Source organism: Phodopus roborovskii, unplaced genomic scaffold, assembly GCF_943737965.1.
Source record: "Phodopus roborovskii unplaced genomic scaffold, PHOROB, whole genome shotgun sequence".
NCBI lineage: Eukaryota > Metazoa > Chordata > Mammalia > Rodentia > Cricetidae > Phodopus > Phodopus roborovskii.
Genome location: NW_026126516.1, coordinates 12,886,710 through 12,914,677, shown reverse-complemented (window position 1 = coordinate 12,914,677; position 27,968 = coordinate 12,886,710). Strand labels below are relative to the sequence as shown.

At 57.3% G+C, this 27,968-nt stretch overlaps 2 protein-coding genes across 13 annotated transcripts in view; both read right to left on the bottom strand.

Moving 5' to 3' along the window:
* Positions 1-4,147: 4,147 nt before the first annotated feature.
* On the bottom strand, positions 4,148-9,584 carry Crip2 (cysteine rich protein 2). 4 transcript variants are annotated; one of them, XM_051196717.1, is made up of 6 exons: positions 9,406-9,584; positions 6,379-6,531; positions 6,020-6,160; positions 5,880-5,948; positions 5,691-5,785; positions 4,148-4,751 (listed from the first exon to the last, which is right to left on the bottom strand). In XM_051196717.1, the coding sequence occupies exons 1-6, from the start codon at positions 9,446-9,448 to the stop codon at positions 4,626-4,628; spliced, it is 627 nt and encodes a 208-aa protein (XP_051052674.1). In that variant the 5' UTR covers positions 9,449-9,584; the 3' UTR covers positions 4,148-4,625. The 4 variants fall into 4 exon arrangements, with proteins under 4 accessions (XP_051052674.1, XP_051052672.1, XP_051052675.1 ...); XM_051196715.1 differs by lacking the exon at positions 9,406-9,584 and adding an exon at positions 9,155-9,323; XM_051196718.1 differs by lacking the exon at positions 9,406-9,584 and adding an exon at positions 8,230-8,328.
* Positions 9,585-12,728: 3,144 nt separating this feature from the next.
* Mta1 (metastasis associated 1) overlaps positions 12,729-27,968 on the bottom strand; it is a 37,055-nt gene continuing 21,815 nt past the window's right edge. For 2 of the 9 annotated variants that reach the window (XM_051196706.1, XM_051196709.1), the window contains 16 exons: positions 25,934-26,051; positions 22,853-22,955; positions 22,136-22,235; positions 21,668-21,856; positions 19,393-19,467; positions 18,971-19,029; positions 18,576-18,691; positions 18,125-18,276; positions 17,834-18,023; positions 17,650-17,739; positions 16,331-16,483; positions 16,138-16,221; positions 14,939-14,950; positions 13,914-13,945; positions 13,505-13,656; positions 12,729-13,422 (listed from right to left, as the gene is read on the bottom strand). In XM_051196706.1, the coding sequence (XP_051052663.1) occupies positions 13,272-13,422; positions 13,505-13,656; positions 13,914-13,945; positions 14,939-14,950; positions 16,138-16,221; positions 16,331-16,483; positions 17,650-17,739; positions 17,834-18,023; positions 18,125-18,276; positions 18,576-18,691; positions 18,971-19,029; positions 19,393-19,467; positions 21,668-21,856; positions 22,136-22,235; positions 22,853-22,955; positions 25,934-26,051 (1,776 nt within the window). In that variant the 3' untranslated portion in view covers positions 12,729-13,271. The remainder of the gene's footprint in view (positions 13,423-13,504; positions 13,657-13,913; positions 13,946-14,938; positions 14,951-16,137; positions 16,222-16,330; positions 16,484-17,649; positions 17,740-17,833; positions 18,024-18,124; positions 18,277-18,575; positions 18,692-18,970; positions 19,030-19,392; positions 19,468-21,667; positions 21,857-22,135; positions 22,236-22,852; positions 22,956-25,933; positions 26,052-27,968) is intronic. The other 7 variants (XM_051196708.1, XM_051196712.1, XM_051196710.1 and 4 more) reach the window with 4 other exon arrangements.

Sequence of the window (27,968 nt, the reverse complement as noted above, 5' to 3'; positions counted from 1 at the left end):
TGATATCTTCTTTGTTGGTACATGGAGTTTTTCCAGACATTCTATTCAGACACAAAGAGAGCCACAGGCTGGTACAGCTCCACAGGCTTGTGATGGGTGAGGGCCAAGCCAGAGCCCTGAGCAGGAAGATCACCTGTTCAATGTCCTGGTGTACAGAGCCAAGATCTTGTCAAGAAAGAAAGGGAAGGAAAGAAAGGAGAAAAGAAAACCAGGAGAGAAGAAAAAGCCAAGGATGGCAATGAAGTGATAAGTAAAACTATCTTTGCTTATTTAGTTCTCAGCCCTTTAGTCCCTTAAGTCATGTCTGCCTTGGAAACACAGTTGAGATTTCCATGACCTTGACTGTGGTCCAGATGTATTAACCAGAATAATTAATGTTTAAATAAACTTAGCATAAACTAAAATAACTGAAAAAGGTATAAGTCAAAATTAATTGTTTATGTTATACCTGAAGTAATGTCTATGCTCTGCCAAAAACAAATGTTTCAAGACTACTCTGACCCTCACCTAACTTTGATGTGAGCTATGGCTTTGGTGTCTTTTTGCCTTACCCAGCTGACAATGATGGGGCATCTTTAATCCCAGTACTCGGGAGGCAGAGTGAGTTGTGAGTCCCGGGACAGCCAGTGATATACAGAGAAGCCCTGTTTAGGAAAGAAAGAAGGAAGAAGGAAGGAAGGAAGGAAGGAAGGAAGGAAGGAAGGAAGGAAGCCCCCTCCCCCAAGGTATACCAAAAGGTTTTGAGGCCTGAGCCTGCTCTTGGCCTGAGAACTCCTTTGCAGCACTTGAAGGTCGAGGCTGACTCACAGTCAGCCTCAGCTACATAAAATATTTAATGTCAGCCTGGGCTAAATGAGACAACAAATATATACACATACACACACACACTCTCACACACACACACTCAAGAACTCTTTCAAAGTTCCCATAGTGTCGGCAAATGTTCCTCTGCTGCTGCTTCTTTCCGGACCTCTAGTCTTAGCCCTCAACCTAGCTCTCAGCTGATGCCCAAATGCTGCCAGCCTTCCTAAGGCCCAGCTCCACACTCCCCTGCTCCCTCTGATCCCAGGCCTGGGGTGCTCTGCCCAAATACTCACAAGGCAGGCGTTGAGCTCCCCACTACTTGTTCCTGGGCAGCATAGAGGGTGTGGAGGAGGGGAGGCTGCCAAATCATATATGTATGTGCTCCAGCCTTCTCTGCACACACCCATGCGCCCTCCACTGGCTAGGATACCATGCCCTGAGGCCAGCCAGAGAAGGTGGGGTGGGCCCTGTGGGCTGGATGACCACCCAGGAATCTCAATACCCAGTCCTATCAGGAAGGTTCAGCAACTCCAGGGGGCCTCTGCAGTGTGACAAAGGCTGGCCGGTACCTGTAGTCACATGTGGGGATGTTCATTTAAGGGCTAGAGGTCAGCTGAGTCTGCCCTGTGTCCTCTGCTCTCAGGTGCACATGCTGCCAGCACACACTTCAGAGGACATGCTGAGCCAGGTCAGAGGCAGCTCAGGCTTCCCTCCCCACCCCCACCCACCCCACCCCTCCCCACCCTCCCCTCCCTCCCTCAGACCAGTTGAGGACATGTACAAGTTCCCAGGACCTATTTTCAGCAGCCTGTCTCAGGGGACCCCCGGCTGGTCTGGCATAGATCTGGCCCTAGGGTGGCCTGCTGGGACGGTTAGCCACTGAGAGGGGGTTGAACGCTGCCCCTTGGGCTTAGGTGGCCAGCAATGAGCTTTCTCCTTTTCCAGAAGTGACATGACCTGGCCAGGAGGAGGGTGGTAGAGAGTGGTAGTAGGGTTTCTAAGCCACCCTTCTCTCCGCAGGACCAGACCCATGGTCTGGTCAGATCCGCAGCACCCTGAACCCTGCCTTCTGTGCAGCTGGGCCTGTGCCCAGTGAGTGCTTCCTGCACAACTGCCTGGCATTCCAGCTTCCCCAAAGCAGCAGCTGAGGCCTGGTTCGTGGCCTGGAGCCCACCCCCACAGCCAGCCTGGCCCTAGGGAAAAAACCGCCTACACCTGGCACCGAGCTGTGGCCAGCCTGCACTGCACCACTCCATAGCCAGAGCGTTAGCACATGGTGGCCCTTTGGATACCAGCCAGCAGCCAGAGAGCAGGACCAGCCATGCCAGACCCTGAGATAGATGGAATCTGCAGCCAGCCAGGAGCTTGAGGAAGACCCCGGCAGAGGGGTCACCAGGGCTGGTGCAGAAGAGTTCCTGGCGGAGGAGACACAAGCCAAGGCAGGAGGCAGGATGCTGGGGGTCTGGAATGTTGGTCAGAGAATATAAAACTAAGTGGGGAGGCCGAGAGAGAGGGAGAGGGAGGCTGCACGCCCCACAAAGCCCCGCTGAGCATACCAGCAGGGGTCCAGAGAGGGGCTGGGTGGAGAGTGCAGCAAGACTAGAAAAGTGGGTGGTGGGTGTGTCAGGGGAACCCCTGGAACACGGCTAAACTGTGCAGGGCAGCCTGGGCTGTGAGGCTCCTTGTGAGGTCCTGGACTCGCCTGGCAGAATTTGGGATGAGGTGAGGCCGTCAGATGGCATCTAGAGTCATCTCCCACTCTAGGCGTTCGTTTGGGAGATAGAAGCTCAGGGCACTCTCCCAGAGAAGGGCGGATGCCTGAGACAAAGGCTTCCATTCTCTCCTCCGTCTCGGGTGCATCGGAAGCCGGTGCCACTGACGCGACCTGGCAATGCAGTGGACACCGCCTGGCAACAAGGCCCAGACAAACAGTCGCAGCGCCGCCACGTTTCCACGGCAACTCCTTGGAAACAAACACCACGCAGCGTCATCTTCCCCGGCAGGAAAAGGCCAGATCCTGCCCCGCCCCTCTGATGCACAGCAAAGCTGGCCGCAGGGCGGGGATGGATCTGCCCTGGGAAGACCCTGCCCTCGCGGCCCAGCCAGGGGAGTCCCCTTCTTTCCTTCAAAGGTCCCACCCAGGGCTGGGGAGGGCTGAGGGCCCGCCCCCTCTGTGCCCTCCAGGCTGAGCTGGTTGAAGTCTTCCCGCTCCGGAGGGCAGACAATTCATCGGTCCCTCTGCCCTCACACGCATCGCCAACCAGGAGGAGCGCGGGCTGCCCAGCCCAATCCAAAATGTGCAGCCAAGAAGCGGCCTCTTGTTGGGCGAGGGGTTTCCTCCAGAGCCCGATACCTGCAGGACCTCCCCTTGGCGAGGGTGGAGAGCTCCAGACACCATGGGACCAGACCCGTGCTCCGTGGCCAAGGACACAACGTCACCCATAGGGCAGTAGGCCCAGGCACAGCCACACCAGGGTCAACGGCCTGGAAGGCTGGGACGAGCCTGAGAAGACTTCGTGCTCCGTGGCAGTGACCGGATATGGGAGCCCCAGACCTTTAGGTACCCGAGGCCTGGACTGCATATGTATGGAGCAGGACTAGTTGGGGCCCGGATCACATGATGTCCCCCAAAAGCACCAAGCTGAAATACAGGGGCGCCGTCTAGTGGGCATTCGTGGGAAAACAAGTGGAGGAAGGGCCACCCGCTGTAAGAAGCGGGTTCCAGTCTCAGGTCGTGGGCCAAGAAGATACAATTCGCTACCTCACTACAAACCCAGACACAGGAATCCCTAGACCCTCGCCTGGCCCACCTTCCTCGTTCTTTTCGAGACCCATCCACTAGGGACAAAACAAGGTGGTCAAAAGCTTTGCCTGTGGGCACAGCAGGAAACGGCCAGTCCCAAGCTGTCAGGTCCCACCAGCTCTCAGCAGCCTCTCCATGATCTGGTTGGTCACCTGTCTCCAGGCCCTATGACATGGCTCCTGCTTGTTCACAAGTTGGACATCACACACCAAGGCTCCAGTGCCCGGTGCCGTGTCCCAGGGTCCTGGGCTCATTCCCATGTAGATACACCTCTCTACATGTGTCAGTGTGTCTTCAACAGATCCCATGTCTGTTATCTGCGCCCCTTGGTCCAAGACCTCTCATCACCTCTGCCTGGAGGGGGCCCTCCCTCCCCCTCCCTCCCCCTCCCCACACTGATGCCTAATCAGACTCCCCAGTTCGGAAATGTCTCTGGAGTCCATCCCTACCCACACTGGGCCCAGGACTGCGAGGGAACATCTGTGAAGACACAAAGGGACACTACACTGTCTTGGGTTCACACCCATCCCACACATGACACTGGGCCCTGCAATCCTCAAACCATTTATTGACAGCAAGCCTCTGTAGCTGTGAACCACGTGAGGGGAGTAGTGTGGGAACCAGCAAAGGGTTCCGTGCAGGGGCGCTGCCTGGGAATGCTGTGAGCTCATGGCCATCACAGGCAAGCAGAGCATAAATAATACTGGTGGGAGGCGTGGGCAACAGGGAGACCACAGGACAGCCACCTCGGAGAGCTACCGGGGCCATGGGGGCCCGGGACACACGAGGCTAGGGACGGAGGCACACGGACGCAAAGGGGGCAGTGGGTAACACAGGACATGCCGAGGCGATGAAGAAACAGTTGGAATTCTGGGCTGTTCTGGACACCAGCCGGCAGGCTTCCTCCTCAACCACTCAGGCCACGGGGTTTGCAGGTGAGACACACTGAGGCAGGGCTGGGCAGCAGGTCATTTTCCCTCGGGGTCAGGTAGGGGACCCTGAGAACGGCGTCTGAGGCCTAAGGGTGAACTGCGCCTTCAGGGTCCTTGTCATAGATGTAACTGCCCACAGCACCGGTGTTCACTCCCTTGGGTCCAAAGAGAATTCCATAGCAAGGCTTGTGGCAGTAGGGCTGGCCGTCGTGCTGTGGACAGGACAGAAAGACCCTGAGCGCCGACCCCCACCCCTTCCTTTACTTCCCCAGATGCAGTGAGACTTCCATAAATGTAGGAGTCTGCTCCCTGAGAACTCAGGCTGCAAAGGTCATGTGCAGGCCCACTCACTTTTGACGAGAATAGCAGAGCTCCAAGGAGTATCTGCAGAATCTGCCCTCTACTGGCCAGAAGGCAGTCCATACAGCCTAGGGCGACCCCAGGCCAGGCAGAGTGAACTCCTTGCTTCTGTACCTGCCCCCCCCCCATTCCCTCCCGCATGCGCTTCCTCCCGCACCCCTCCCGCACGCTCTTCCTCCCACACCCCTCCCGCACGCTCTTCCTTCCCGCATGCTTCCCCCTTCCCGCACGCGCTTCCTCCCGCACCCCTCCCGCACGCGCTTCCTCCCACACCCCTCCCGCACGCTCTTCCTTCCCGCATGCTTCCCCCTTCCCGCACGCGCTTCCTCCCGCACCCCTCCCGCACGCGCTTCCTCCCACACCCCTCCCGCACGCTCTTCCTTCCCGCATGCTTCCCCCTTCCCGCACGCGCTTCCTCCCGCACCCCTCCCGCACGCGCTTCCTCCTGCACCCCTCCCGCACGCTCTTCCTTCCCGCATGCTTCCCCCTTCCTGCACGCTCTCCCTCCCGCACCCCTGCAGCACGCTCTTCCTCCCACACCCCTCCAGCACGCGCTTCCTCCCGCACGCGCACGCTCTTCCTCCCGCACCCCTGCAGCACGCTCTTCCTCCCGCACCCCTCCCGCACGCGCTTCCTCCCACACCCCTCCAGCACGCGCTTCCTCCCGCACGTGCACGCTCTTCCTCCTGCACCCCTGCAGCACGCTCTTCCTCCCGCACCCCTCCCGCACGCGCTTCCTCCTGCACCCCTGCAGCACGCTCTTCCTCCTGCACCCACACTGCACCCCTTACCTCGGCATGCCCGCCAGGGGTCAGTGTCTTGTTGCAGCGCTCACAGCGTAGACAGGGTCGGTGCCAGTCCTTGCCCAGAGAGGTCACCTTCTCAGCTTGGGAGGGGGGAGGGGAGAATGATGATGGTGGAAACTCCAACCCTGAGGCACAGTTTCCCCGGAGCCAGCAGACTGGGTAGTAGTCACTTACCAAAGTACACCCTCTTGTTGCATCGAGGACACATGTTGGGTTCCCCAGTGAATGTGGTGACACTAGAGGCTGGAAGAGTGAAGCTGGGTCAGGGTGGACCTTGGCCACCCATTATAACCCCCACCCAGAGCCTGCCCCACCTTTGCTGGGCCCCTTGGGGGGTCCGCTGGTCTTCCGCTCCTCGGTTCGCACCACGGGGACCTCGATGGGGCCAGTGACCTGAGGGCCTTCAGTCAGAGGCTTCTCATAGATGTAGGAACCAGCACCCCCTATATTCACACCTGAAGGCGGCAGGCGGTTAATGGTCTCGGAGGCCTTGACAGCACCCACCCATCTCTCACACAGAGCTTCTCCTAAAGCTGCTTCACGGCTCTCCAGGGTAGGAGGGGGACAGGGGAGGAGCGGAGGTGTGGGGTGAAGGAGCAGATGAAGCACATACACACCCCTAGCAACCACAGGAACTGTCCCAGGACTCAGGCGCGGCTGAGACCCTGCTTACCTTTGGGCCCAAACAGCGTGGCATAGCAGGGCTTGTGGCAGAAAGGCTTCCCATCATGCTCAGCATGGCCCCCAGGGGTCAGCGTCTTGTTGCAGCGCTCACACTTGAGACAGAACTTGTGCCAGTCCTTGCCGAGGGAGCTCACCTTCTCAGCTGTGGGGACCGGGAGGAGGAGGTCAGGTCAGTATTCCATTTCACACCACCTGGTAGACATCAGGCCCCACCCCAGCCGTGGAGGCTCCAAGACCCCCTCAGCCATCCTGGAGCCCTTCACTCCTTGCTCAGTATCTTCGGCTGTTTACACCTGATCCTTCCTCAGAACACCTGCCTCAAACTCACAGGGCCTCTCCTCACACCTGTCCCCCTCCCCATAGGGCCTAACTGACAGAGCATAACCCAGCCAGGGAACCCCACTCCTGAAACAAAAGCCCTTGACCTTCAGCACGGGGTGAGGGGCCACCAGCCCTGGTTGTCGCCAGAGCCACCAGATGGGATCCCTATTTGGCTTCCTTGTCCTAAGCCCTGACTGAGATCTCTTTCCACCCACCGCCTCCAGCTGCCAGTTTGGCGCCAAAGGTTTGTGACCAGCAGCTGAGGATCCCGAGCCTGCTCTCCACCAGCCCCCGTCCACCTCCACCTCCAGGCCTATGACTGTGGAGCCACATCCCAATGGACGGAAGCCCGGGCCTCCCCAAGGGAGTAAGGCAGGAAAAGGGTGGAGAGGGCAGGAAGGAGGGCTAACAGCAGAGCTGGAATTCCAAAGGGAAGGGGCCAGGCCAGGGTGGCGGGCGGGCGGGCGGGCGGGAGGGGTGTTATGCTTGCTTAGCTCTGGCACTCAGCTCTGAGGACAGCAGAGACAACTCTCCAACCTTCTTTTCTCAAGAGTAGCCCAGTGAGTGGTCCCTTTGGGGCCAAGCCTCCTCTGGACAACCTTGGCAAACGCGTAGGGCCAGGGAGCACAGGCTACTCTGAGAGTGTTGTCCCCCCCCCCCCCCCCCCAGGAGCTGCTGCTGCTGCTGCTGGGCAGTGAGCCTGGAACCTCCATGCAGCCAATTCTGGCTCTCTACAGTCCTAACTTGCTGTGCACGGACAAGACAGGGCATTCTCCAGGAACCCCTAGACTCTTGCCCTGGACAGTGTCACTTAGCTCCCTTTGTGATACTAAGACACAGATGAGCCACACACAGCCTTGTGTTGTCCAAGCTAGAACAGGCAAGAGCTACCTGGATAGAAGGCAGGCTTGGCTCCCAAGCCCGCCTGGCATCCTCTCTCAGCACAGCGATAAGGAGGTTGTTGAGATGGCCATCAGTGGCTGTGGCAGCTGCAGCTCAAGGCTGCCAAAACCACTCTGCCCTGGCCAGCTCTGGGATGTGGGCCATGAGGGGGCAGGGCACTGACCATCAGACCACTGTTTGGTCGATGGCCCCATTACAGACGTAAATTGGGAATGCAGCATCGATTGGGTCTAACAGCCTGGGAGGGAACAGTCTCCTACCTGCCCACGTGTTCTGGAGGGAAATCAGACTCAGAGCACCCTGGGGTCCCCTTTGGCCTAGGGTTTACTCAGATGTGGGCTGCTAGAGCACAGCCTAGCTGGGTGGAAAGAGCAGCATTCTGAACGACCCCCCCCCCCCCCGCCATATCACCTCCCCAAAGGACAGAAGCCAGCTCACTCTGAGCAGCCTTTGTTTTCTGCTGAGAGCCAGAGGCGCCCAAGCAGGCAGGCAGTGTGCTTTTTCCTGGTGGCCTGTTGGCCAAGGCCCCAGAGAGTCCAGAGCTTGCCTGGCCAGGGGCAAAGTTATGAAGAACCATCCTGAGGGCTGTCCTCACCCTGAGATCAGTCAGACATACCTCTAAGGAAAAGGACTGACATTAGGCCATCTGTCCCTCCAGGAGGCAACAGGAAACCCCTGGCTCCAGGCCACCCAGAACAACTCCAAGCCAAATCCGGTCCTCCCCTCCGGGAACAACAAAAGTGGCCTCTCCTCCTCTCCTCTCCTGTCAGCTCAAGAAGCCCCCTGACCCAAACACTCACTGCTGTTCTGAAATGGCCATAGAAGGGAACCCTGTCTTTTCGGGCCCGAAGTCGTCTTCTGTTCTGGCCCGAGTCTATCTTTTGGTGGGCAGCGACACTGCTACTCTGAAAAAGTTGTTCAGCCAGTAGCATAGTGTCTGGAGGTTAGCAGTTCAGGGATCAAGGGATGCCTGATAAAAGTGACGGCCTTCAAAGGCCACCTTAGCAAGCCAGAACCAAACATTCCTGCATACTAATGCCTACTTCCCTGAGGGCCTTGACCTCCAAGAGGCGGGGGGGGGGGGGGGGTCCCAGTCACTTAGCTCACTCTCAAGCTCAAGGAGACCTACGACATGTCGCCAGTGCCCCACCCCGGGTGAAACCGCCAAGGCAGAGGCAAATAGCCAAGAAAGGGAGCGAGCTGGGGCACGAAAGAGGCGGAGGCCAAGGTCGCCCCCGCTTGGACTGAATCCGGAATCCCAGCGGATCCCAGACCTGGTCCAGCGGTCTGGGCAGAGGTCGGAGGGAGGACTGGGGTCACTCACTACTCCGGGTCACTCTGCTGGGCCCACGTGCAAACTAGAGGCAGCTACAGGATGAGGCGGAGATGCCGAGACCCAGGGGATCTTATCGGACCAGTCCTGGGCGTCTGACTTCGTTGGATCCCGCCCCAAATAGTTGCTGCTGAAGGGCGATGAGCGAACGAACATGCGGCTGGCCAGGAGGGCGCTCCCAGCCCGGGCAGACCGGGACTTTGCGTACCTCGCCCGGTGCCTACCGGCCGCTTCCGAACCCACCCGACGCCACCGCCTCTCCAGGATGCCAGGTGGCCCCCCTTGCCCGGCGCAGCCCCACCTTCGAGCCTCCGGCCGCACCCGCGTGGGCAGCGTGGCGAGCTTAACTCCCGGCCGCGCATCCCAAGACCAGCTGCGCACCGCGATTCGTGTACACTACGGGGTGTGGCTCTGCGCCGGGGCCCTGGAGGCGAAGGTGGACGGCGGGTGGACACTCACCGAAGTACACGGTCTTGTCACACTTGGGACACTTGGAGGCCATGGTCGATGCGCTCGGTCGGTCCGCGCCCTCCACCCGCGCTGGTCTCTGCGCCGCCGCCCGCGCCTGCCCCGCCCGCCCCCGACGTCGATTGGCTCCTAGATCTAGGCGGGGCCTCTGGAGCCCGGCCCCCGGGACGCCAGCAGCTGGGCGCACGGCAGGCGGGGCGCACCTGCCGGGGTCGGAGGGGCCGGGCCTGGCGCCCGCTACCCCACAGTGAAGTGGCGTCTAGAGGGATCGCCCGAGGTTTCCATAGCAACATGGTGGCGGGATTGCAGACTTGGGGTCCCCAGCTCCAGGCCCCGACGCCCCGGCTGGCTCGTGGCGGGAGGGGCCGCGAGAAGCCCGGGGAGACGCCCCCCCAACCTCCGCCTCCCGGCGCCGCCTCCCTTTGTTGCCTCGTTTCCATAGCAACGGTCTCACAGCCCAGAAGCACGAAGCATCGGATTCCGGGCGGGGCGCCTCGGTCCTGTCTGTGGTGCTGAAGGAGGGGCGGGCGAGGCTCACCAGTAAGCGCCTCCACTTCCAAAAACAGCCTAAGAAACCGCTGGGATGAGTGGGGGCGGGGTGGAGCCAGCCGGTGCAGGCTCGAGGGGGCCGCAGGTGCACTAGCGCCCTGTTGGAGGAGCGGGGTACCTGTGAGTTTCCTCGGCATCAAGCGTTGTGGGCTAACACCCCCATCTGTGAGCGCCCCAAGCCCGTGACTGCTGCAGGTCCTCCTCAGGCCCGGGTCTCTGACTCGCAGGATTCTGGCCCCATTTCTCCTTCCCATTAGGGGCTTGTTTGACTCTCCTACTTCCTGACTCCATCCTGGGAAAACTCCTTAAGATGTGGACGGAAGCCAGGGCACAGGGACCCACAGGCCTCTACCTGAGCCTTGGGTCTGGAAAACAAACAGCCTAACCCTGATGGCCTGGCCCAGTGTGGGCAGCTGACTCCAGAAACGCCACTGCTGTGCTGACACCCGTATTTCATTTCTCTGCCCGGCCCGAGGACTGGGAAGCCGAGTGGCCCCAGGGCCAGGCACGTTGGTGATCCCCAGCCTGTGACTAGGGCCCCAGGAGGTGGCCCCTCCCCCTTCCTTGCACACATCCTGCAGCTACAGACATTTCCATGGTGACAATAGCCCAGAAACCTGTTCCGCCCCCTCCAAGCCTGACTGACCAGCCTGACCAGCTCCCCCCTGGGCACCTCTGAACACATGCCAGCCCAGGCGAGAGGCAGGTAAGGAAGGAGGCCTCCATGGACAGTTTCCCTTCACTCACCGCCAGACTCCTGCTGAGGCTGGATTCATGGGTGCCCTGACTCCCAACCCAAGCATCCATCACCATGTGCTTCCCAGCTCCCCCTCTTAGGAGTCCTGCAGACCCTGGCTAGCCACCCGTCTGATCACACACCACTACTGTTTGTAGTTTAAGAGGGATAACTGGGCTAGGCCCAGGTTGTCTTCGGAAAGGCCTCAAGGGTGTGTCAAGGGGACAGGGCCCCTCCAATGGACGTAACACTGGCTAGATGCCCAGGATGAGAGGGGGAATCAAGCAGGATGGTGCCTGGGCAGTGATGGAGGGCTATGGGGTAGGCCTGGGTCTGGAAAGAAGGCACTCTGGCCCTGACGTGCACATCGGAGGCCGTGGGCTGCAAAGGGGCACTAACAGGACCACATGGGATGGGACAGAAAGGCACCTCTGGACACACATCTGCCAAGGAAAGAGGGAGGCGAAGGCTTCCAGAGCCTTCCAGGACATGCCTCCTTCACTCATTGCCAAGTTCTGTTGAGGCTGAGCTCACGGGTGCCCTGCAACTGAACCCTCTCTACAGCAGGCCACATCTGTTCTCTACGGTCCTGGCAGGGTGAAAAGATGAAGGCTCTGAGCTGTGACTTGGGCATGTATGCACGCTGAATTCTAGGACAGGTCTTCAAGTCAGTGCCAGCCCCTCAGGTCATGAGGGCCCGCCTCTCATAGAATGAACCCTACTCATTTTCTTCCTCAAAAAGGGCTTCAGGACGGAGCAGAGCAATTTCCAGGGCCTGCCCGCCACCATTTTGTCTTGGCTTTCATTTTCAAGCAGTCAAGAGGTAGACACATAGCCCAAAACACACTTGCTTTGTTTCTAAATGGACATTGGGGCTGAGGTACTGAGGCGAGTCAAGAAGACCAGGATGGCACTGGAGACTGTCTTCTGAGAGGGAATTTCTCGCCCTTGGGTTTGTCTCGGCCAGGACCTAGGAATGTCTCATCACCCAGCCTGAATCCTGAAAAGGACAGCCTTTGGAGGAAGACGCCGTGCTTAAGGGTAAGGGAACCATGCCCCCTCTGCAGACCCCCACGTGGGAAACCGACTCAGGGGAGGCCCTTGAAGACAGGGCAGTCCTAGAGCAACAGGGCAAAGCGGAGACCAGGATCAACCGGGCTGGGGGAGGGGAGGGTGCGGTGCTCAATGACCCTACCAAGATGGGGTATATGTCACAGCCCTGTCCCAGACACCCGGCCTGTCACCCTGATAAGCCCCATCACAGGCTCAGGAAAGCCAAGATACCCCCTTATCTATACCCAGAGTGGGAATATAAGTGGTTTCTATTTTAATCCCCCGTCTGAGATTTCCACAGGGCAGAAGCAGAGGCCAAGACTCCCCACTGTTCCCAGGGAGGGGCTGGCTGACCCTTTTGTTGGCTAGCTGGGGGGCCGCAGCCTCAGGGGTGATGGCTTGTTGAGCCAGCCCTCCCTCCTCCGGTAGCTGGCCATGCCCGCACCTGTCTCTAGGCCAGCAAGGATAGGCACAGGCGGAGATAAGATTTCTGAGCGAAATAGGAGCAAATGCTTGAGAAGAGCCTGCTGGGGGCGTGGCTTTAGCGCAGGAGGCCTGACAGCTGGGATTGGTCCAGCAAGGGGGTGGCCCGGGAGCTGAAGCCCTTATGCCAAGTCAACCTAGGTAGACCCTGAAAGTTGTGGAGCCGTGGGCACGGTCAACTCCCGTTGTGGCATGTCAGACAGTTGTAGCACAGCTTCATCTGAAGTGGAGGTCCTCACCGCGGCCGCCCGCCCCTGTCCGCCCCTCCGGGAAGGGCACTGGGCACCGGGCCAAAGGCCTGCAGAAAGAGCTCTCAGGGTGGCGTCCTGCCCCCGGCACTGAGCTGGCCAGCATCTAGCCTGCCATGTGGCTACTGCTCATCTTTTTGGGCCCAGCCATGTACCCGTCGAGGGATATCCCAGGAGTTGGGGGTAGGGTGGCTTCAAGGCCCTAAACCAGGGGAGGGACTGGGGACAGAAGACGCGGAAGGGCGTGCTGGGGTTTTCCTTTTTATGAGATTTTTTTTTTCTTTGTTTTTGTTTAATATGAAAATTACTTGAAAAGACAAGGGACCAACCCCGCCAGGCAGCTTGGCCACCGCTGGCCGCACCAATCCTAACATTCCAGGTGTAAGTTACAGAGCTCAAGTTCATCTACAAAAAAAGTAATAAAAATAAAATTTAAAATGGCACCTTCAACAGAACACAACAAAACCTTAGAGCCCACCCCGGGTGAGAAGCCCTGTAGCACAGGGCCCAGGGCATTCCTCATCTCTGCTCCAGCCAGAAAGTAAACACAAAGCTAAAAAAGACTCCTCGGTGTCCTGGAATAAGTTAGACCACACTTCTTCCCCCGCATGTCCACCAGAGGAGCAGTTTCTCTGCATGTGAGGGCGGGAGTTGGGGCACTACGGAAACAGAGGGTGGGGTGGGCAGCAGTCTGGTGGGGGGGGGGAGGCCACTTAGCCTCTGCAGGCCTCACTGGATACTCTGGGGCTGATGGAGGGGCCCAGGCAGGCCACACTGCGGGTGGCCACCTAGTCCTCAATAACAATGGGCTCATCGTTGACTGGTGCAGGCGGGGGTGGCCGAAGCGGCAAGGCCTGGCTCTGGCGCAGGGCGATGGGCTTGTAGGGCCTGCGGGCAGCACGCTTGGTTTCTGAGGATGAGAGCAGCTTGCGGATTTTCCTGTGGGAAGAGATGAGCCAATAAAACCCAGAAGGTGGCAGCTGCAGACTCCCGTCCCGTCCCAGGAAAGGCTCCATCCAACCTGGTCTCCTCAGTGGCCATGTAAAATACATCATCTGGGGCGTCAATCCAGTTCATTCGCCGCCGCTTGACGGGAGGCAGGGAGCCACCACGGATTAGGCGCACTTTGGTGGGGTAGGACTTCCCATTGAGCAGGAGATTCCGACTTGGTCCCTGTAATAAATGAGAGGTAGGTTTGAACACAGGGAGACAGGGCTTCCTGGGCAGCCAGGCCTTGGGGCTCCAGAGCCAATACACCCAGCCCAGGTAGGGAGGCCTGTATGTATTGGGCCTAAACTACCTGTTAGGTCTAGCCAAGACTCCCAGATTCTCTCCATGGCACTGGTTGGGGTATAAGGGCTACCTCCCCAACACTCGAGAAATGTGTGTACACACAAAAGTATGCCAAGTCTCTAGTCGCCCACTCTTACCATGTGCCTGGTCTGTCCATGGTTTGTCAGACCTGATGGAAAAGAACACAGTAAGGCAGGGGTAGGGAAGCTCGGTACCCACACTTCTTGCTAACGCCCCCAAGACCAGGCGGTCAGCATGGAGCTGGGGCACAATCCCTCCTGAGGCCACCCCCTCCAGCCAAAGCCCACATCCAAGGGGCCTGCCTGTAAGACGGTCTCAGCTAGCACAGATGGTCACTTAGCCAATCCTGAGGGCCACCTATATCCTGGCCAGCAGATGTAGCTGTTTGGGTTCCAAATAGGAGGCCAGAGGTCTCATTGCTGATATTAGCTCCTTCGTGTGAGACGCCCCCAACCCCACCCCCACTAGGCCAAGACAGGTGAAGTCCGGTGTGCACCAAGCAACCGCCTACAAGGTTGTTGCTATGCACATCATCATCCCTACCCCTTCTCGGGGCAGCCATTGTCTGCCGGTTGTTCACATGCTAAAACCAGTGCAGGCTGACTACAACAGCATGCTTGTAGGCGAAGGGCCTAAGAAGGAACTCAGAGAGATGTCGAAAGATTAAGGCTAAGAGGCAGAACCCAGGCTCTGTCATCCCACCCCAGCAGGAGTCCCAGCTGGGCCCACCTCAGGAATCGCTGCCTCTGGGTCAGTTGGCAAGCCATGGGTGGCTAACAGGTCTCTGAATGGCCTGACCCCAAGCTAGTGCCAGTGGCCCCCACGGCAACCTGTCAATCATCAAACACTTCCCACCAGAGATCTCCCTCTTTTTTGTGTTTTGAGACCCGATGTGAAACCTATCTCAGGTACCCGGAACCAGAGATCTTCCTATCTTCAGCCTCCCAAAGGTGGGGATTACAGGTCTGGCCCATCTCTTAAGAAAAGAGAGCCTGCAATCTAACCCTATTCCAGCATCCTGGATCCAGCCTTTCCCCTGCAAGCTCGTTTAGCTCTCAGGGCCCCCATTTCCTGGTTTGCAGCATCCGGGCAGGGACTCCATCCCTGCGCCCACACAAAGCCCTATCAGAGAGCTACTTACCCAGGTAAGTGCCTGCCAGAGTGATGAGGTGGCAGAGAGAGAAGATACACACTAGAGTTAGAGTGAGCGGCATGCACATGGCAGCTAAGCCGCAGGGCAGAGCAGCAGGCGGCATGGGGGCAGGGGTTAGTGAGTTAAGAACCTAAGGTGCCAGGGGCTAACACCTTGCCCAGAGTTCCCATCTGCCCTGCTCTGCAAGGCCCAGTCCTGAGGCCTATTCCACCAGAAGGTCAGGGCTGTCTCTAGGCAGCCAGCCCGTGGCTCCTAGGCTAGATCCAGTACTGAGACCTGGTTTTACAATTCCAGGAAAGTCCCTTTCCGTGTGGCTAGACCCTCTGACCTGGGGCCTGAGCTGCCCAGACCACTCACAGGGCCAGTGAATTCCTGTCTGCATGACAGGCTTTGAGAAATCCAGTGGAAATGAACACTCTTCATGTAGGCAAGAAGCAAGGTCTGGGAAGGCGATGCCTGGACCCCTGGATTGAGGTGCAGAAAACATAGCCAGTCCCACACTAGACAAAAGGAAGTCTGCCTGGGTGCCTGAAAGTTGGCAAGCTTCCAAAACAACCTCAAGGGGGAGTGTCCTAGGGGAAAAAGGTACAAGTGGACAGTCCCTGCCCACTGCTACCTCCTGGGCTCTTGTCCTGAGAGGGCTCATGCTGGCTGGCTGGCGTTTCCTGGCTACCCCCAGGTCCAGCCTTAAACGTTAACCCCCACACTGACTTGAGACTCGGTGCTACCTATAACCCTCATGTCCTGAGCAGGCTTGTGCCCCACAGCCCTTACCCCATCAGGAGAATCTGGGCTAATCTTCATTCCGCAGATACGCAGACCACAGGTAAGCCCAGCCACCAACCCATCCCTACTGTCCCCATCAGGCAGGGCACACAAAACTGCAGGTAGCACTAGCGGCCCTACAAGCAAGGCTGAAGGCATGCGAGCAGTCACAGCGCGGCAGCAGTGGGGTGCCAGGGCCCTCATGCAAGGGCAGTCCACTCGTGGCTCAGGCCAAGGGGCAGGGGTGGCCCTCTACCAAGTTACAGGTCTACAGGAACACAGGAGCACGGGCTGCGGCCTGGGTCTGTGTGGACTGCCCCTGTATGTGCCCTGAACCCCGCAGTCTGCTGGTAGACAGCACACACAGGCATCACCACAGGACTCGGCCACGGCACCCCGCCAGCGGCCGCCCCAGGCCTTACCCCTACTGGGCATCAAGAGGCGTTTCTTCATGTTGCCTGGCAGTGCCCAGGGACAGGAGAGAGAGGGAGAGAAAACACCATCAACTAAGATAGCCTTTTGAATAAGGTTCATGTGGAGCTGCAGCAGGGCTGGCCCCACGGCCCTCCGTAGGTCTGGCCTCCTCACAGGGCCAGGCCCAAAGCTCAGACTCACCATCCACCCCGTTGTGCTGCTCATAACTCCGCTTGCCCAGGATGGTGGGGGAGCCATTGTTGATGACAGGGGCTGACTTGGCAGGGGTCAGACTGCTGAGCACACTGGATGAACTCTTCACGGGGTCAGGCTTAGGGGGGCGGGGATGGCTCTCTGGAATGTAAGGGGCCAGGTGTGATTTGGAAGAAGCAGTTCAGGAGGCTCCAAGCGGTAATACCTTTCCTCCCTGAAGGCCCACTAACGAGGTTGGAGGGAAACCTTCACTATCTACCAGAGCTCACTGAAGCTGGGGAACACAGTATCCCTAGAGGAGGGCTACCTAGGATCTCTACAGGAGGGGTGGCAGCCAAGCAGAGCCCAGCCTGCTGTCTTGGACAGGATAGCTGGTTAAGTGCTAAGAGCTTACAAGATCCAGACACAGCCCATAAACACAGCAGTCCCATCAGGCAGCCTCTACATCCAGGCCACCAGGTCTGACGGCAGGAGACTGGCTACTGGCCAAACACTGAGCTGCCTGGCCGGCCTGAGCAAGGACCCGCCCCACAGAAGGCGGGTTCCTCCTAGGGAACAAGGACAAGGCTGGCCCTGGGGCCCAGGACCCCGGATAGGGAGCAAAGCCAAAGACACTTGTGTCTGCAATGAACACACTTAGCTCATGGTTCTGGAATGTCCTTTCTAGAACGACTGCTACCTCCACGCTGGAGGACAGACCCGAGCCCACTTAAGGACTGCAAAAAAAAAAATGAACCCAAGTGTCTGGCTCGACCTCAGAATGTGTCATTTCGAAATGGCCAATGGCACTGCCTAAGGACGTCGACAGTGCCCAGACCCACACTTGCAGGGTCTAACCCTGCAAGGCTACTAGCCAGGTGAGCACCTTGGCCTCCCTGCAGGCGGCATGTGTCCACCCTGCCTGTGTGGATTTGTTGTACGCTGGGTTACAGCTGGCATAAATCTTAGTGATGAGTCAGGTGTTGTGGTGCATGCCTTTAATCTACCTAATACTTGGGAAACAGGCAGAAGGATCTCTGTGAGTTTGAGGCCAGCATGGTCCAAAGAGTGAGTTCCAGGGCTCCATAGCAGAAACCCTGCCTCAAATAGGACACAGGGATACTGGGTATGCCAGGGATGTGAGGACCACAGGGCCTGGGACTCGGGACCGAGGATGGGACAGGAGGCAGCTCTGCTCTCTGTGGGTATTCCTAAGCCTGTCACAGTACAAGCTGGACCAAAAGCATGGCTCTGGTAATCGTGCTGCGTTTCCCAGATGGGCTGCTAGGATTAGAGTTAGAAAGTTATGTCCCACCCCTCCAGCTTACCAAGATACCGGAGCACGGCCTCCAGGGGCTTTCGCACTACCTGCTTCAGCACCAGTGGGCTCTGGGAAGCTTCTGGCAACCTTGCTGTGCCTACAGGAGGAGGAAGATGAGTAGGGTGAAGGGCTATGTTCCCCGAGACTCAGGGTCCTTGCCCTGACCCCAAGAAAGGGAGCAGGCGACTCACACTCAGCCTTGATTGCTGCACTGTTGATGGGCATGTAGGGGTGGCGTGCGGCATGCCATGGGCGTAGGATCTCACGGCACAAGCGCCGGGCAATGCGTGTCAACTTGGTAGTGTGCAGGTAGAAGGCCTGCCTTGTCTTCATGGCAAACTTGGGGCTCCCACTGCTCCGGGCTGGGATGCCGTGGGGACTCTGTGGAACGGGGCACACCACCCCAACACAGCACTGTGACTAGACGCCAAGGGCCTGAGGCCTACGTGCTTCAGGTGATAGGCATGGCATGTCCCACTTACCATGTTATTGCGATTTGGTCCCGGCCTCTCTCCATCTAACCGGGTTGGCATTTTCAAGCCACCATATTTCTTCCAATATGTCCAACAAGATGCGCAGAGGCGACACTGCATGTTAGGGGGACCCCAAGAATACCACTGGTAAGACTGTGTGGCTACGGACAACAAAGTTGGAAATAGACGGATTCTTAAGCAGAACCAACGGTGCAGAGAGCATCCCACAGTGTCCCCACCGCCACCAGCCATCCCACCCGCTGGCCCAGGGCCAAAGTACATCCATCCGCTTCACGCTTCTGAGGCACTCTGAACCCCACCCCCCCACCCCGCAGCCCCATGTGGTGAGTGATTCCGGGTCTGGGCACAGGGGCCTTCAGGGGCCCCATGAGCACCACAGCCACGCAGCAGCATTCCCGTGGCCCCTGTGCCCAGGGTGGGTGCCAGGTGCAGCACTTACTGTAACAGCTCTCGCAGGCCCGGCCGGCCGCGGGGCTCTGGCCTGGTGCCCCTGTGCCATTCACTACACTGGCCTTGACACTGTTGGCGCTGATCTGGTTTGGATTTGGCTTGTTACTGATGGAGGAGAAGGATCAGTCACAGGTGCCCTGGGGTGCCCATATCCCAACAGACACCCCTGTCCTCCAGTCCGTCTGCCAAACCCCATGCCCCAATACGCTGAGCAGCTCACCCAGCTTGACTCCTGATCCCTCCTCCCGAGCTAAGCACGTTCATGGAAAGGGTGACAGAGGTTCTTTCACTTAGCTCAGAAGGCTGCCTGACCCCATTGAGTCCCAAGAGGGCCACAGCCACTGCCCATCCACCAATGGCCCAGGAACATAAGAATGGACTTACTAGTTGGGAATATAAACCTGCTTTAACTTGCTCTCTGCTTCAGCTGCTTTCAAACGTTTCTTAAAACAAAACAGAGGGTTAGGGAAGTCACCGGGCTGGCCAGGGCAGCTGGGGGATCACAGGGAGGGGGACATCATTAGTTCTCCATCACTGGCTCCCCTGGGAAAGACTCGAGAAAATATTGCATGGCCTCTCTGGCCAGCAAGTGGAGGTTTCAGGCTGGCAGGGGCTCAGGAATGTCCCTTCCTCTTGTCTATGTGTCCTCTAGTGACCATGGCTCTCCTCTTTGCTCCAGGGTTAGGGGTTGGTCTTTGGGAACAAATTAATGTGCCTACAGGGAAACTGTGGGGAAGGATGAGGTAGGTGTGGGATGGGAGGGGAGGGCAGGGGAGGGGAGGGCAAGGGAGGGGAGGGAGGCCCACCTGCTGGACGTATCTGTCAGTGGTCTTCCACATGTAGTAATATTCGATGATGCTGGTGAGCGATTTCCATGGGAGCTGGGGTGGGAAAAGACAGCGTCGTGGGTGGCAGGAACTGGACTACCACTCAGGCAGGCTAGGCAGTAGGGTAGCAGAGGCAGGGGCAGTGCTGGCATGCCAATCCTCACCTCCCCCACTCGGTGCTCTGACCTACCCCGTGTGCGGCTGACCGTTCCCTCAACACCCAAGCTACAGCTGTCTCCACTCTGTCTGAGTCTGGGACCCGGGCGACAGGACAAGAACTTGGTTCTGTCCTTACTAAGGACCAGAGACGAAGAGGACCAGATGGGCACAGCTTGTTGCCTGCCCTCCTGCTTCCTACTACGAGACAATGGACCGACGGATCGACCATGGACAGACGGATAGACCATGGACGGATGGATCGACCATGGACGGACGGATAGACCATGGAGCGACGGATCGACCATGGACGGACGGATAGACCATGGAGCGACGGATCGACCATGGACCGACTTATAGACCATGGACGGACGGATCGACCATGGACCGACGGATCGACCATGGACCGACGGATAGACCATGGACGGACGGATCGACCATGGGCGGACGGATCGACCATGGACGGACAGATCGACCATGGACGGACGGATCGACCATGGGCGGATGTACGTTACGAACTTCCCATTCTCAGGCAGCACAGGGAGGGGCTGCGGCAGGGTGAGAAGCCCTGGTCCCAGCCTCATCTCCATGCTGCCCTTCACCTTGGCTGCTTCCCTGGGTTAGTTAACTCTACAGCTTCTTCCACAACATTCTTTGTCCTCCCCCTTCACACTTAGCTCAGTGTTGAGGGGCTGGGGTGGCTTTTACCTTTGAGGGCACAGCACTGTGTGAGGCCCTTAACCCAGCCTCTCTTTCCAGGGCTTCCTGGGCCACAGGACAAGTGACCAAAGTTTAGTCTTCTCACCTCAACCTGCTGTTTAAAATGGCACTTTTAATTTCAAAGGGCTCGACGGGCTGTTTTCCTGGCAGGGTTAAGGTCTTGCCCATCCATACAAGGCTACACTGAGTTATACCTCAAGGCTAGGGCTTCAGCCTTTATTTAAGTCTGGCATGATGGTTAGAAGCATCATCTGAAAAGTCTGTTTCTTTAGCATTCACCAGCTTGATCTGCATGAACGGTTTCCTGAGAGCAGACCCAAGATAGCGTGTTTTGTGGCACGGGCTACACAAAAGCTGGGTTTGTCTGTGTGTGCAGAAGCCTGTTTCTGAACTTGCTCACCTGACCCTCTGGCCAGCAGGCCTTGCTCTCTAGCAGGTGGCCCTGCAGCCCTTCCTTCTGAGTCTCTGACAGACTCCGTGACCTGCTGAACGGCTTCTAGAAATGTCACATTCTCCAGGGCTGCCCACCCCACTGCAGCAGCCCTCCCTCAAATGCTGCCAGCTCGTTCTACTACGGTTTTCTTTCCTGTTCTAACTCTACTTTTGTCTAACAAGGCTGTGCTCGCTTTTTTTATTATTATGATTTTTTAAATTCAGTTACACGCCAGGCTGTCCAGCAGAGACTGGGTTCTGTGGGCCATGGGAGTGCCCAGCACCTGGGCCTCCCAGAGACAGACACGCCCACAGCCCTTCTGTCTATGCTCGAGTCAGCACCCTGCACGCGCCTGGCTCTACCACCCTGACCTGGGCCTGCTACTGGGTTTATTGGTTGGTTTGTAGCAGGTTCTCACTATTTCCCAGGCTGGTCTCAAACTCATAATCCTGCCTCAGCCAATCCTCATGAATGCAGGGGTTATATTCTGATGGTACTCCAGTGGACAATACAATCTACTCACTGCATCCTGGCTCCTAATAACCCAACCTCCTCAAGGCTGTGGGGAAGGTGGCCCAGCAGCCTCAGCTCCTACAGCCATGCTCCTCCACCAAAGTGCCCGCAGGCTTTCAATCGAGTGAAACACTATTCCGTCCTCTGGGGAGTTGGGGGCTCTGAGGACTTAGGCCCTCTCACAGTAAAGACCCTGCAGACTTGCTGGCACTGTACACAGAAGGGAGCTTCAGCTTAGTTAAGGACAGAACCAAAACAAGTCCAAGCAGCTGGTGCGCCCTGAGGGGACCTCAGGGGAACCTCCCCCACGGTATCATGCCTGCTCAGCACTCACTGGACTCCAAGGGTTAAGGCTCGGACACAGGCACAAATCATCCTGGGTGAGAGGTGGGGCCTGGCTAGTCACTACCCCAACCTCCCTTAAGCACTTACAAAATCTTGTTGAATGTCTGTGAAATCTTTCCCATATTTTTCCAGAGCTTCCTCAAAAAGGTTGGCTTCTGACGCTGACCACTCTTCCATTTCATCCCTGCAGAGCACCGGCCCGCCCTGCGGCACGAGGGCCGAGATGGCCTTGGAGATGTCATAGATGTTCTTGTGCAGAGTGTCCATGGCATGGAACTGGAAGACAGCGGAGCTCCCCTGGGTCCAGGCTGTCCCCAGGCCTAAGGAATGTCTTCCTGAACCTGCGATGTGACCCCCACCCCACTCCTTCAGGTCTCCAGGTGACAATCTAGTGGCTGCCAAGGACCCTGGGTGGGAATCCCTCCCTTAGAAGGTTAGACAAGTCTAAGGTGTACCAGAAGACACTGAGGCCCTCGGGTACTTGCTAGGACCCTCTGTGTCTACGTGGCTGTTGGACCCCAGAAGAGAGAGGGGAGGAGGCAGTGGCCCACTCACCAGGGTGATGTCTCGGGAGGCTGCTGCGGCACTCATGTGCAGGCTAGGCTGCCGCACGGAGCTGCTGCAATCCAGGGCCCGTGCAAAGGTGCCCACGGAGCTGGGGAGAGGGAGACTCACTAACCACCAGAGCAGACCTAGAGGGACGCCCTCCGCCAAGCAAGTGAGGACTTGCTTGGTGGCCTCTGAGTCCCCGTGTGCAAATGAGTCAGGGGCAAAGAACATAGAAAGTGCCTCAGAGCTGGTTAGGAGACTTCTCCAGCGTGCCTGCTGGAGATCTCTCTATGGGGAGCTGCCGCAGACCTGGGGACCCTAAGCCTCACTGTCTGTGGCAAATGTAGGCAGGCCTCCTCCTGCGCCACGCTGCTCTGTGGGCTCGGCACTGGCTCTGGGGTCCTCGCTACTCCACTCAAGCAGCTCCCAGCAAGCTGGGAGCTCTTTAACTAGGTCCCTGCCCAGCCCTAGGAGACACACCCTGCCCATGGTGGAGACAGACCTCAGGGCACACAGGGAGGACATAGGCCCAGACACTAGGCAGGCACACTTGTCACGGGACCCACAGGGACACAGGAACATTTGCAGCCTTTCCCTACTCAGGGAAAGGTCTGGGCAAGAGCATGGACTTCATGTTGGATGTACAAACTAAGGCTCCATGTTGCTGAGACCCACCGCGGTGCTCCAGGCAACAACCTGCTTGCTTCTGGGTACTGGACTCACCGGGCCACCACCAGGAACTGGTCAATCTGCTTGTCCACAAGTGGGTTATGTGCTTCCCACACCTTGGTCTCCAGTTTCGACTGGTCACGGCCGTCCTCCTCACCTATGGGGAACAAGTGCGGCTTAGTGAGATCAGCAAAGGAAGACTCCAGAGTGGAACCTAGAGTCCGCCTGCTCCCAGGCCCCAAGGGCTGGCTTCGAGGGGAGGCCAGCACACAGACCCACACACACAATCCAGGGCTCACATGGCCCAGCAGGGGCCTGTACATCTGGGGCTGGGAATGACCTGGGGAAGAGGACGTGTGTCAGGCACTCCGCTCTCTGATCTCTATTACTCTGGGAGTTACGGACGAGTTACTGATGAAAAACTGTATACTCACAAAGCGCACAGGGCAGCACCGAGAGCCTTGAGGAGAACTAAGCCATGAGTCAGGCCAGGCCCGACTCTAGGGAAATGCCCCGAGGAGAAATCTCACAATCATCCATTGTCTGACTCTCTAGCCAAGGGCCACATTCATAATTTAATGAGGGTATCAAGCTTCAAAGTTTGCATCAGATCCAATCAACTCCCCTTTGGCCCTTGGCACCAACGCACCATGTGGCCATGAGCGGCCTGCACTTGGAGTCCCTGCAGAGTACTGGGTTCCAAGTCAGGGCACTGAGCAAGCTCTTAAACAAAAGGACTGAATATCTCCAAGGAGATGTTTCTGACCCTCTTAAAGAGTTACTACTTCTGGGTCCTAAATCCAGAGCAGCCGGTCACAGAGAATGAGGGTCTAGAGTTAGAAGCCCAGCAGGGGCCATGGTAAGGACTGAGGAGCTTGAGTCAGCATCAGGTTCTTTGGTGGTCATGGACCACAGCTGGCTTCTATAAAACTCCAGCCTATGCAGGCCTAGTACGGTGGCATTTCCCCCAGTGTTGTGGGTAGGGTCCTACCTTGGTGTAGACTGCACTCAGCCCTTCACTTGGGGTCACAGGGTATATAACCCTTGGCATTCCAAGGTCCCAAAATCCAAGACACTATTCACAGCAAATGATCTGCGATTGCCGGGAACAGAGAGCAAAGAATGCCAGGGCATTCCAACCCATACTGCTCACTTTCAAATTTCCAACACAGTTCATGCCATTCAAAAGAGACACTGCGGGGCTGGAGAGGTGGCTCAGCTGTTAAGGGCATGTGGCGCTCTTCCAAGGGACCCAGGTTCAATTCCCAATACCCACGCCGAGCAGTTCACAACCTCTGTAACTCCAGCTCCAGGGGGGAATCCAAAACCTCAGGTCTCGGTGGGCACCCCCAACACACGACATACACACACAGGATACAATTTTTAAGAAAGACATCATGGGGAAGCATCTGTCTTGGTGTCAAAAGGCTTCAGGAGTGAGTACTAGGAGGGAAGAGGCCACTGTGGCAGGCCACTCCTTTGGGGGTCTGCAGCCAAAGCACGGCTCTCTTGGAGATTCTCCTAGCACTCACTAAAGAGCCCACAAATGCCCAGGACACACAGGGCTGCTGGACTCTGAGGAACAGATGCTCCGGTCAAGATCCTCGGGCCTCTGAGACCTCTCCCGCCTCTCTGGTCCCTGAGTAACCTAAGCTCATGTGGATTTCACAGGCAAGGCCTCTGTTGCTTTCCTCCGACCCTTCGTCAGGGCCAGGTTAAGAAAGCAGATACTGTGGCTTCAGCCCAGGAGGCTGGACAGGGTTCAGGGCTGCCTGTAGCGCCTTAGGGCTAGGACTGCTGGGGGTGGGGGAGGAAGCGAGGCCAGCTCAGGCAGCAGCTCACAGGCTCTGCCTAGGAGGTTATGCATGGGCATCAGGATGCCTAAGTGTCAGGAGCAGGGGAACAACCATGGGACAGAAGCCAGCAAAGGGCAGCCTCCTGAACACAGGACCCAGAGGCAAGCACCCTTGCCAGGGAGCCAGCTGCCTCATGAGCCAGGCCCCACCCAGCTGCCACCCAGCTGGGCTTAGCACCTCCTTCTGAGATCCAACAAGCACCAGAAAATACAAAAGACTAGAAACCAGTAAAGGAGGGCATGCAAAATGATGTAACGTGTGCTCCACAAGTGCCAGGCATTCTAGAAGACACTGCACTGTCCCAGCACACACGAGAGTTTATCTGAGGCATTGCAAGCACTCAGAGACCAGGTGCCTTCTTAGAATGAGCTAACAGGTAGATGGGACAGGACAGGGAGCCTCAGACAGGCTACTGGGACAGAGCCGGAGCGCTTTATTAGGAGGCAAAGGCCAGGGTCTTGAGCCTATCAGATCCTGCTGCCAGGGATGCTGAAGGAAGATGTGGGAGGGACCAGGAAGCGGCAGGCCAGGCTGGTGTTGGTAGATGTCCACTTGCTGTTGGTGGTAAAATCACCATGACCAAACCTGGCAGCCTGTTTCGTCTCTGTGACCCACCATAGCAGGATAGAACCTGTTCTTGCAGGGCGTCCTCTGACCACCAAACCCCACATACAGATTAATGAATGAATAAATGTAATTTTACACCCCCAAAAGGAGGTGGTGGCGAGATGGCCTGGTAATGCAAAGGTGCTTGCAGCCAAGCCTAGGACTTGAGTGCATTCTCTGGAACCCACATGCTAGAAAGAGACAAGTGAATCCCACACACTCTTCCTTGACCTCCACAAGCACACTAAAGACCTGAATTTGATCCCTCAGTCTCTCATGGTGGGGTGAGAAAACAGACTCCACAAGTTGTCTTCTGACTTGCACGTGCGCGCATGCACACACAAAGGCACGTACCACACATGCACGCATGGCACACAAGGTTAAAAGCTATAAAGAACCTGGTGTGGTGCACCAATATACATGCAAGCAAAATATAAGTAAATAAATAAACAGGGATGGGGCTAGGGGGTGTGACTGCGACAGAGCACTCGCCTAGCAGAAACAACGTAAAATCAAACTCATCATGAACTGCCAAAGGGAAATCTGAGGTCAAGAAGCCACAGGGGTGGCTTCAACAGGTGGCTCTGGAAGGGCCGGAGTCAAGGTTACGGAGGCTGAAGCTACAGGCACTGATTCCAGCTTCCTCCTCGCCACGGCCCAACCTGAACCTCACCTTCTTTCAACAAGTCAGTGATGTCGGCCTGGTACCGGTTTCCTACTCGGATTTCCCCTTTATCAGCCAGGAGGGTCTTCTGCTGTGGGTCGTAGACTAGAGAATAGAAGAAGAAATCCTGAAAAATACCACACACAAGACAGGCGTCAGGCAAGTGCTCCACCTCCAGCTGCTCCCAAAAACCAAGCCCATTCAGTTCCGATGGGGTGTGCGTGTGGGGTTAACGTGCTTGTCCATGATGGGAGGGTTGAGGGGGGTCTACTGGAACAACAGCAGAAATGAGGTTAAGAGGGAGAGACCTCTCCAAACTGTTGCAGAGGTGCTTGTCTGGTTAGGAACTAGGAATTGACAAGCCATGAGCTTGCCAAGGTCACTGGGCACAGCCCCCTCACAAAAGCCACTGTCGTCATGGCACAGCAACAATTCGAAATTCAAGTTATGAAGGCTGAGCATAGTGGTGCATGTCTCTAATCCCAGCCCTAGAGAAGCAGGTTTACATAGTGAGTTCCAGGACAGTCAGGGCTAGCTACATAACCTGTCTCAAATACCACCACCTGGGGGGTGGGGGTGGGGGGTGAGGGGTACAACCAAAACCAAGGGTCCAGGACCCCACGCCAGGATGCAGGTTTCCTCCAGGCTCAAACTCACACAACAGCTTTTCTCAACTGACCCCGTGACAGGCTTTAAGCCCCACCACCCCAGCCCCAGTCTTTACAGTGAGCACAGCACTGGCTCTGAGGAGACGACTCCTGGGCGTGAGACCAGCTCCTCCCCACCCCGGCTGTCAGTGCTCCCTGTGATCCCTGTTCCCAGGCCTGGGGCTCAGCTCTTGCACAGCTCTTGGTCCTCATCTTTACATCCCATCCCATGGCAATTCCTCTACCTCTCTGTCCAGCTCCCATTCGACTTCCTGCTCCCACCCTGAAAATAGTAACTTTCCCAACCGCCACATGGGGGGGGGGGTAGTACCACACACAAGGCCTGTCAACGCTGCCTTTTTACTGGGCCCAGCCCATGCAGTGGGTAGTGGTGCAGTCCCAGACCAGACCCGTATCATTTCCCCCAATTACAGAAAGCACGTGGCCTGTTCGGTATTAAGTGTCACCGGTGGGAAGGCCTGGGTGGCCTGACCATGCTAGGTATCCCTTCTGCTGGCTGTTGCTCTTCTTGGTGGGAGTCCTTGTTTCTTTCTTTCCTTTATGATTTATGGGGGGGGGGGGGGAGGAGGGGTTGAGACAGGGTTTCTCTGTGCAGACCTGGCTGTCCTAGAACTTACTCTGTAAATCAGGCTAGACTTGAACTCACAGATATCTGCCTGCCTCTGCCTCCCTCCCAAGTGCTGGGATTAGCACCACCATCACCCAGAAGAGTCCCTGTTTCTTGAGACTTGTTGCCTATGAGGGCCGAGGCGCACAAAGTGCAACTGTCAGAGACTAGTGGCAGTTACAGCTGGTGAGCCACAGCTGTGGGCTGGGGGAAAGCAGTCTCAGGCACACAGAAGGCAACAGAAGCAGGAACCTGCCCTTCTCATCACTCAGGTTCTGCGTGCTTCCTAAACATCTACATGGAAAACACTGCCAAAGAGCACATGGGCCTCTGCAGTCTGTGTGTCACCCATGCTACTGGGGTGGTTTCCACTGGCCTGGACCCACAAAGGCTGTGACCTCCCTTCCTACAAAGGCTGTAGTCACCCTTCTCCACAGCTGTCCTTCCAAAGTCCTCTCTGCCCAGGAGAAACACTCCTGCAGCAAGCCAGCCTCTGCCCTAGACGCCCGTGAAGCCAGCCTCTAGTCCCTCATGACCTCCTCCATAGGTCCTGCTTGCCTATAGTAGGACCGCCGGTGCACATCTCATGGCTGCTCAGATTTCTAGCCATGCGAGACTTGAAGCAGTTCTCACCAGACCAACATGTCCATGGCTGCTCAGACTTTCGGCTCTGAAGGGGTTCATGAAGCAAAAGCTGAAACACCGTGTCCAACTATTCCTGGGCACGGCATGGCAGGAGTGGGACATGGCTGAGGGCATGGCTGAGGAC

Bases quoted from the DNA above. Each gene is read 5' to 3' on its own strand.
- Crip2 (XM_051196715.1), bottom strand. From the start codon at position 9,308: ATGCGCGGCCGGGAGTTAAGCTCGCCACGCTGCCCACGCGGGTGCGGC. The intron at 6,161-6,378 runs GTAAGCAGGGTC...TGCCGCCTTCAG, and splicing joins CACGCTGTTTGGGCCCAAAG to GTGTGAATATAGGGGGTGCT. The intron at 4,752-5,690 runs GTAAGGGGTGCA...TCCTGTCCACAG, and splicing joins CCCCTGGCGGGCATGCCGAG to CACGACGGCCAGCCCTACTG.